The 9,250-nt window shown below is 42.8% G+C and overlaps 1 protein-coding gene across 2 annotated transcripts in view; it reads right to left on the bottom strand.

The window, feature by feature from the left end:
- Positions 1–3,735: 3,735 nt before the first annotated feature.
- The window catches only part of agap3 (ArfGAP with GTPase domain, ankyrin repeat and PH domain 3), a 161,464-nt gene continuing 155,949 nt past the window's right edge, over positions 3,736–9,250 (bottom strand). For both annotated transcript variants that reach the window (XM_033649814.2, XM_033649813.2), the window contains exons 17-18: positions 7,172–7,427; positions 3,736–4,349 (exon numbers count right to left, since the gene is read on the bottom strand). In XM_033649814.2, the coding sequence (XP_033505705.1) occupies positions 4,119–4,349; positions 7,172–7,427 (487 nt within the window). In that variant the 3' untranslated portion in view covers positions 3,736–4,118. The remainder of the gene's footprint in view (positions 4,350–7,171; positions 7,428–9,250) is intronic.

Here is a 9,250-nt window from a genome sequence, read left to right as displayed (position 1 = left end):
AACACCAGCTTGGTTGAATTGTCTCAGACACATTACCAGGACTGTTCCAGTGATGCTGAGTGTCTCCAGGAAGTTTGATGAAGCAACATGCAAAAGGGAAGAACATGAAATGGCGGTATTTGTTGAAGTGATAGTGGGACTTTAATCTGAAAGACATGTCTCACCTCGTCAGCAGGTCATGAACAGAAGCAGCAGGAGTGTGATGGACGATGGATGAACACATACACAAGACAAATGCGTCAATTTCCCTAAATGCAGGGAAGGCTACTTCGTTTTATTTGAGTGTTTATTAATAGGTCAACAGTCAGCCAAGCATCCAAGCATACAACAAGGTACTCTTTAGCTTTTGCTTTGTTTCACGTTCTGAACGTAAGAGGAATTACAATAGGAAAATTAACTTGAACAAAAAACAAAACAAAACAAAAAAAGATATTTACAGACTGCATTATAAATATGTCAAATGTACATCATTATACACAAGTACCAAAGATGGTCGGTTAGTGTCGAGACCAAACAGAAGTACCTTAAAAATATGCCTAAGGTGGAACAAAAAACAACATATCAAAATATGGTTCATGGGTCAAAGGGGACCGTTGACCTAAAACCAGTTTAGTTTGTTTCTCTAGGAGGAGGTTGTCTTCAGATAAAAGCATTAAGCTAATATGTACACTTGTTCATATGTTGTGTCTGGGAAAACAGGCAGGTTTCTAGTGTTTTTTTTTTTTATCATCTACAGTATGTAAATAAGGGTTCATCAGGGTAATCACTATAAACATTAAACTCCCCACAGTAATCCCCTCGGACACTGAAATGTACTCACGGAAACAAGTTGGTCAAGTAAAAATCAGAAATAAGGCCAGTACCACTGTACAGTACGAGTAAATTTGAAGGTAGCTGCTTGAATTTGTGGTCGGTTTTGGGATGTCTTACAGAACTAGTTTGACATTTTGGGCAATGTGCTTATTCGCTGGAGTCTGGAGCTAGAGCCAAGAGACGCTTAGCTTTGCTTAGCTAGCTAGCATAAAGACTGGAAGCAGGGGGACACAGTTAGCTCAGCTCCCTCCGGTGTTTGAAAGTCTGCCTATGTGGTGTAACGTTATGCTAAGCCTTTGGACACCAAGTCCGTATTTTTCATACAAAATTGTTGCATGTTTACAAAGAGATATGACTTCATGTTGTGTCAATCACATTTAAGGCTCCCTTTACATATGACAATGGACATGTCGGTTGCAAACGTCACTGTCCTCCATGCCCTTCCATGCATCCACTATGAAAGCATTGATGCAGCCAATAAATGGCACTAGAGGGCGGAGTCAAAAGTTTTGCACGACAACAAATAAGGCGATGGTGGAGGAGGTCGTAATATTGTACCTTTGTATGGAGGTAGGGCTGTAGATGGAGGTGGTCTGTGTGGCCATTATATATCCCGACACGTGGACAGAGCATTCTTTTCACTAAATATTATAATATATTACCAATTTGTTCCGTTTCGCAATTATTTAAATTTCTCGGTCGTCTCCTATGGTCGTACCTCTCTTGAACTACACTACATTGCGTCCACAATCTGGTACTGCTCCGTTTCGTGCGTGTCTGTAAGCTTTCAGAAAACATGCACAAATATGGACGAAAGGCTCTGTCCATCTCCGTCTTCGTATCTAACGTTGAGCATAAATGAGCCCTTACACACCGACTCCAAGACTTTTGTCCATCATTCAAGTTTTCAGGACAGGTTTCGATTTTCTGCATTATTTTTTTGCATCTGTCAAAGGCCTTTAGAAAGTTGCTTGAGTAAGAAGCAGCGAAGAAATGTGGCGAAACCTGCGGACACTACGTATCCACAATGAGAGTGCGTAACAGGTCAGAGGTGGCCATGGGGCCAGCAAGAAAAAGACGGCGAAATATTTGGAAGCAATTTTCTTCTTGAAATCTTCAATGACAGAGAAAGTAACGTGGCCTGTTCAGAAATGCACAACGGCGATGATGACGCCTACAGCAGAGTGCAACTTAATAGCCACACTGCAACACTTTATAACTCAGGTAGCAGCGGTGCCAAATGCAAGAAGCAGGCAGAGACTGGCGAAGAGGTAACTCCAGTGGAGACAAGCAAGGGAGCAAATGCGTCTTTGCCCCATATTGCAAATTTTGACAATGAATAGAAAAATAAAGGTGCAAGGGTTCTGTGTGGAACACGCATATGACAAATCCGGTGTTTGCTAAGCTAGGCTAATCACCCTCTGTCTCCAGCTCCGTACAGAACACACAGACATGAGAGTGGCATTAATTCTCTGATCAAGACAGCGAATAAGCATATTTCCAAAAATGTCAAACTACTCCTCATATCACTACGGTCATTTACAAACATCCTCTTTGGACCACATATTCACTCACCATGGGCTCTGCAAACAGGACTACTGTAAAGCAACAACAGAATCCTGAAGATAAGATCGTACAAAAAGTTAATAACTTGCTCTGTAAACATACACATCCTGCCTCTGTAAACCCATAAAATCAAGACGGTTTAAAACCTTAAAAATGGCAGTTGAATAAAAGGGAAAGTACACGGTAGACATTGTGCCAACTCCACCTGAATTCATCTCTTATCTTTACTATAAATGAATTGGCTTATCATGTCAGTGGAATACTGTACATTTGTATTAATGCAAAGAGAGCCAAACTAATTATACGTCCCTCTACGAATCTCCTTGCTCACTTTATACCTAGATGTCTCGCTTCAGTCACTTCAACGCATTATGTGTTAACTCTCTGCTTTTAGGCTGACACTTAAAGAAAAGGATTTTTTTTAAATTTAACTCTAAAAGTCAAAGTTCAAACTGTTCTTATAAGGAATAAGGTGAAGGAACAAGAACTACTTTTTACAGCGATCTGTACATCAGAACACAGTTATGTTCCCAAATCTTCACTGTCTCCAGTGTCCTCTCTCCCATGGTTATGAACAGAAATGCCCAGTCGCTCTCTGCTGCACACGGTCACGGACGAAGACATAAGCACACGTGTTGTACAGTTAATGTACGGACGCACACACACAGTACCACATATGTATTTCACAGCAACAAATGGAGGAAATGCTCTCGAGAGTACCAATTACTACAGCCTTTGGCCACAGGAGGCGAATAGATGCTCCGGTATCTATGTCAAACAATTATCAACACGATCTAGTCAGTTGGAGAATTACTCCAACAAAGACGCCATTAATGGTACAATTTCACTGTTTCAATCAAACCTTTGAATTTGAATGAATTCTGATTGAAGAGGCACGCTTACAAAGCCATGCGGCTCGATGGTCATAAAACATCATGCCCCTTAATTCCTTTGTAGTCACGGACACTTTTACTGGAGGATCACGATAAGGGTGGCAGAGGAAATGACTCACTTTCACCCAGTAGGAATTCTGCAATCAACTCCTTTATGATGATCCGAACCCATTTTCCTATGAATTAAGTATCTAAATCATTTGGACTCTTCAACTATAATTGCTTTGCCTTTGTATATGAATAGTATGTCAAGAGTTTGATAGCTGTGTTGAAGACATGCATCATTACTAAAAGCTGTAACAGCCATCGAGATCATGGAAGATTTAGTTTCTTTTCCCACATCAGTATTTTCTTGTCACTTGTAAAACTATTCCTCACAGTTTTATGATATTATGCTTAGGCTTGGAAATTTGAAGGAAGTTTCTCATTTCAAGCTCATTATAAAATCAGTTCACGTTGCAGAAGGGGAAGACATAAAAGGAAATGTTCAAGCATTAAGGAAATGCTTTTCGTAGGGAAGGTATGAATGCCAAAGTAAGTCATTTGTTTGGTTGGTGCTTAAAAAACAAAAAGCTTAAAGCTGATCGTGATCATTTCAGACCAAGACTGAATGAATTCAACAAATAAAAAATAATAATATAAAACAAACAATGTACAATGTCCGAACCCCAAACGCCCACATCTTTCGGCATAGTGAAGTATAAACAATGAGTCCATGGCTCCTGATATCTCTCCATTGGTACTGATTCTGGGTTACACAGTGTGAAACAGAGGTGGAAGTACTGGGAAGAGACAGGAGCGGGTATGGGGTTGTTGGTGTGTTTGTCTGCGGCTGCTCTCTGGCTCCTACATGATGCTGATGCTGCGGTTCAGCTCACACTGGGCGTTGTTGTTGTTGATGTTGGGATTGGGGTTGCGGCGGCTCATGTTGGGTGTGGGCACGGACGTCAGGCTGCTTGTGTCGTTGGGGCAACCGTGCTGAACTAAGATATCAGCGCACTCCTGGCTGCCGGCACGCCGGGCGTAGGACAGCGGGGTCTGACCACGAGCGTCCCGACTCTTCACGTCCACACCGTACTGTGGGAGAAAATGACAGGTATGAAAGGCAGGTCAGATACATGATTTTACATATTTTGGGAAAATTCCACGGATTTCCAGTATGACAATAGGATTTTAAAAATAATATATGCAATGCAACCACTCTGTAGATGAACTCTTTTTAATACTTCTACTCGCCGATTTCTTCCTCCATTTTTCCCTTCACTTTCTACAACCAGAAGCAGTTTTAAAGCTGTAAGTTTAATCGCAGTAAGGATTTGTTTACCATAAACTACAATGCTCACTGTTGTCTTGGATAAGGCAACACAATGACACAATGTCAAGCTCAGCTCACATCCCATTTGTCATTGATTCTGACTCTGTTCTATTCCCGGGGGGTCTTTGCTGCTGCTCTCCCTGCCTTAGAATTTCCATGTAGGCGCATGGAAGGGCAGGGAGGTTTGCTTTCACTAGCCCCTTTTACACTGTCAGATTTTCCGCGAATGTTGGGCCGCTTTGCCGGCATGCTGCGAGTGTTTAGACACACAGAGCAAGACTGGCAAGTTGATCCGACGTGCCCAATTTTCCGCCTCGTAGGGTAGACATATTGGCTGAACCCTTTTAGTTTAAAAAGACCGAGGCGACCTTCCGCCACGGGAGGGACTGTTGAGGACTTGTGGGAGGAGCTGTTGATGATGCCGCACGTGTGACCCACTGGCGGTGGATAAACAGGAAACAGCTGATAGCAGGAATTAGCGAGTAGTTAGTAGCAAGAGGGAAACACAAACCTGGCAGACACTGTAAAGATGAGCAACTGGGGAGACAAGGAATTGTGCACTCTCCTTGCCCTCGCAAACGAAGAGGCCATTAACCGTCAGATGACGGGGACGGTGAAGGACAGGCCAACTTATGAGAGAATCGCTGAAGGACTGACCAGCCGCGGCTTCCCTCCCACGTCACTGTTTACGTCACATGTTAAGCTACACGTTTTGTTACTTGCTCACGCCCCCCATTGTGCCGAAAAAGGCACATTCTGTATAAACAAAAGTAGGCAGGTGGCATTTTGCTGCACTCCCCGATTTTGTTTTCATATTGCTAATGCTGAAAAAAGACTGATTGGGCTTTCCTGCAAATTTGCACAATTCCTATCTAAAAAGGGCTACTGCCTCAGGCTTTCTTTGTTTGCATGTGGAAGGGCAGAGAGGTGTGCTCTCTCCACCTTAGGCTTTCCACATAGACCCATGGAAGAGGCTTTCTGCGTAGGCCCGAGGTAAGGCCCTAGAACGGAGCCATGCCGCCAAATACAAAACTGCAAATAGAAATAACGTTTTCTTTGTCTAAAGTGTTCCTGGCTGAAATTAGGGTATTTTTCATTCAGTATCTGCAAAACCTGAACATTTAAGCGGTGAGCGTTATACATACTTTAACAGCTTTAACCCCTCAACATTTTCTTGCAGCAGCATTGAAGTATTATGACTTGTTGTATATTTTGTATCTGAATGTCCCAACACTTCATCAAGGCTGCAGCTCATATTTGGTGAAATATTCAAACCTACAATTCTGCACTACGTTTCATGGCATGTCCTTGACATAATATAGAAATATTCTCTATACCAGTGGTTCCCAACTGGTGGGTCACGGTCCCAAAGTGGGTCGTGGGTCCATTATAAATGGACAGAAGTGACGCAAACATGTCAAGTTTATTTTGAAATACAGTGAATTTCCGGCACAGAGTTTTTAGAGTTTTGCCAAATGCAAGTATGATGCTGAATGTATTAAACTGTGTGATCTTGAACGAATGACTAAAGAGAAATCTGGACCCTGTGGTTGGACCAGTTGGGAACCACTGCTCTATATCCTGTCCATTTCACACACATCGACATATTTGAATCTTGGACAATCTCGGATCTCTTGAATCTTGACTAACACTCAAAATATATTTTTTTGCTAATTTGAAAAATACTTGCTGCACAACTAGGGCTGTAGACAGACTATTACATTACCAGGCTTTTGATAAGCCAACTGCACCAAATGGCAACTGCCACAGTCGCTATGTGAACGTTTTTTCTTTTTTTTCCACAGGGCTTGTTTGTTTTTTCTGGTTACTGAGAGATCAAAAATGTTCAGCTTCACGTAAAACGCTGCAGCTGCTTGTCGCTGTTGAACCACCCAGTCAGTTTTTTCCATCCAAAATTGGCGCATGTCTAAAAATAAATACATCTTCATGTTGTGTCAATCATGTTTGCACACTGAGTCTGAAACTCTCATCCATCATAAAAACTTCTTGACGTACACCAGGAATCACTGAAGACAATGTGGCTGCGGGACATAGCAACGCCAAGACAGAGAAACAGGGAGCACAGAATCATTTTATGACTAAGATAGCTCACTTTCAACAGGTTAAATAGTAATATTCAGGTGGATGATGATGAAAAGGAGGAGGATGTGGATCACACACAGGGAAAACTCCGCCCCTTCATGCAGCTGTGGTGGCAGATTATTAGAAAGAAGTCTGTAATCTTACACTTAGTTTCACTGAGACAGTTTCTTTAGAGTTTGGTTAGTTGTGTCAAGTTTATACGGAGTTTCTGCTCTGTTACAATAAAACTTGCAGAAAATATAATTGAACAACTTTGAAAAATAAAAATTCAAATTATGACATTTTTTAGACACCTGCCTGGGAGGGGACTTGTAATGAGAAACTGGAATATCTGACAGTGTTAAAGAAGTTTTCTGGTTATTTGCAAGTTCTTCTTTTCACACCTATTCTCCTAAATCACCAACCCAAACACTTAATGCCTACAATAATCATGTTTATCCACCTCTGACCGTCCCACTGTAAGCCGGAGGAGCAAACTCACCCAGATGAGCAGCTGTGTGATGACCACGTTGGCCATTGCGCAGGAGAGGTGCAGAGCGGTGCGTCCATCTCCGTCCCCGTAGGTCTCGTTAACCTCCTCCTTGGTGCCGTGGGCCAGCAGCAGCACCACCAACCTCAGGTCATCCTCCACCACTGCCCGAAGCAGCTGCTGCCCCAGGGGCACGTCCGACTGGGGCAGTCCCACCAGGAACATCTTCTGCTCGTACTTGGCTCGGATCCAGCGCTCCTTCTCCTCCCTGGAGAGAGGGAAATGACAGGGATGCTACAGGTCAGGCAGGGCGAAAGGTAAACACACAACTATGAGCAATTTAGCACCGAAGTTTAAGAACTTTTAACACATATCTCATAATTCAGAGTGATTTTAGGGCACAACCAGGAGAAACAGGTAGAATGTGGACACACGAGGGAAGTATTACAGTAATTGACCTGAGAGACTCACTTAAGTGAGGTTTTTAAATTATTAGAACACAGGAAAGCCACTAGCCTCCACTATCACAGTGGGAAATAATGCAGCAAGATTGGCTGCAGAGATGAGAGAATGCCAAAGGCTGTGACGCTTTGGGCAATATTCCACTTTCTAGTGATTAAGGTTGACAGCAAGACGGTGAGAGCCTGGCCAGCTTTCTAAAGGTTACACATCTTGAACAGCATGTCTGCCGCTGACAATACAGGAAGGAGGGGGACGTATTTTTTATCAGCGCTGTCGGCTGTCAGTCTGAACTGGTGGATCCCCTCCACAAAAGAGGCAGTGTGTCTCCGAGCCCCGGTCTCCCTTGGGGTGGCTGGGCCCTGAGTCAGATCGATGGGGCTGAATGGCAGCCAGAGAGGGACGGTGGGATGTGGGGCTCCTTCTCTCCAGCCTGCAGCAGAGAATAGAGGCTGAGGGGAGGCTCCATCCTCTATCGCCAGGCAGAATTCTATCTATTGCTGTCCATCTTGACCCCCCCCTCCATTTCATTCTCTGCCCACATACAAACTGTCCAAATAAGAAAGAAAAAAAAATCAATATCAATATATGAATGACTGAGCATGCCCAGTGTGGCACTAACCCCGTGACCCTGTCAGCCGGTGTGATAAGGGGAGCAGAAAGAGGCTGTTGTTTGGGTTTGTGGGTGAGTGACAGAAAGGAGAAGGTTTGTACGGATAAGTTAAAGCGTCGACGCCGGCTGGAGTGACAAGGCTCTCGTGGGACTCTCCATCAACGGGCTGAGGCGTAGCAGCAAGTTCAAGCTGACAATCACTTCAACTCTATTTCATCATAATCACAGTGACAGCAAATGGAACAACTTAATTACCAAAATCAGCCTTTTAGACGAGCAACAGAACATCGCATCTACACGTGAAACTAATACATATATATCAAAGGGTTGAACCAACCAATACAACACATTTGGATTTAAGCCATTCACCCTTGAGTCTTTTGGTTCCAACTCCACGTTATGTAGACGAATGTAATTTTGTCTGTGGCGCTAACACGTTTGTTAAACGACATTTTAAGAATAAAGCTGACATCATTCTAAATTGTATTTATTGTCAACGAATCCCATGAAAAAAACTCTCTTAATACTTTCCGTCTTCCCTACTGTGTCTGTGACTCTTTGCCCCAAGCTCCTGTGTTAAATCCTCAAAAACAGTCGACAAATATATGGTTGAATTTTTCTAAAGGCACAGTCATTTCCTAAAACAGCATCATACTGTAGAATTTACCAAATTTTATTCAAACAGGAGTAAATAGCACATATGTTAGGGACTATTTTCAACTGCGGATCAATGCACATTTGGTGATCTAGTGGGGTGTCCGCGTGAAATCAACTGCAGTGCCTGCGTTTATCATAATGAAGGAACACGTAACACTGATGTGTTTGTAATAGTAATTGGTTTTTAAGTTTTGGCCACCAAGACAATATCAGTTAGTGAAATTAACTCGTTAGTTCTGTTCTTCATCAGATTTGTCGACAATAAGAAAAATACAGCATATGTCAGCCTTATCCTTTAAAAAAATCAAGAGCAGCTTCTTTTTCTTAAAACAACGTCCTACTTACTTTTGATAACACGCAGA

This window comes from Epinephelus lanceolatus, chromosome 12 (assembly GCF_041903045.1).
Source record: "Epinephelus lanceolatus isolate andai-2023 chromosome 12, ASM4190304v1, whole genome shotgun sequence".
Lineage (NCBI taxonomy): Eukaryota > Metazoa > Chordata > Actinopteri > Perciformes > Serranidae > Epinephelus > Epinephelus lanceolatus.
Note: the sequence above shows the minus strand (reverse complement) of the source record. Positions and strands in the feature narration are given on the sequence as shown.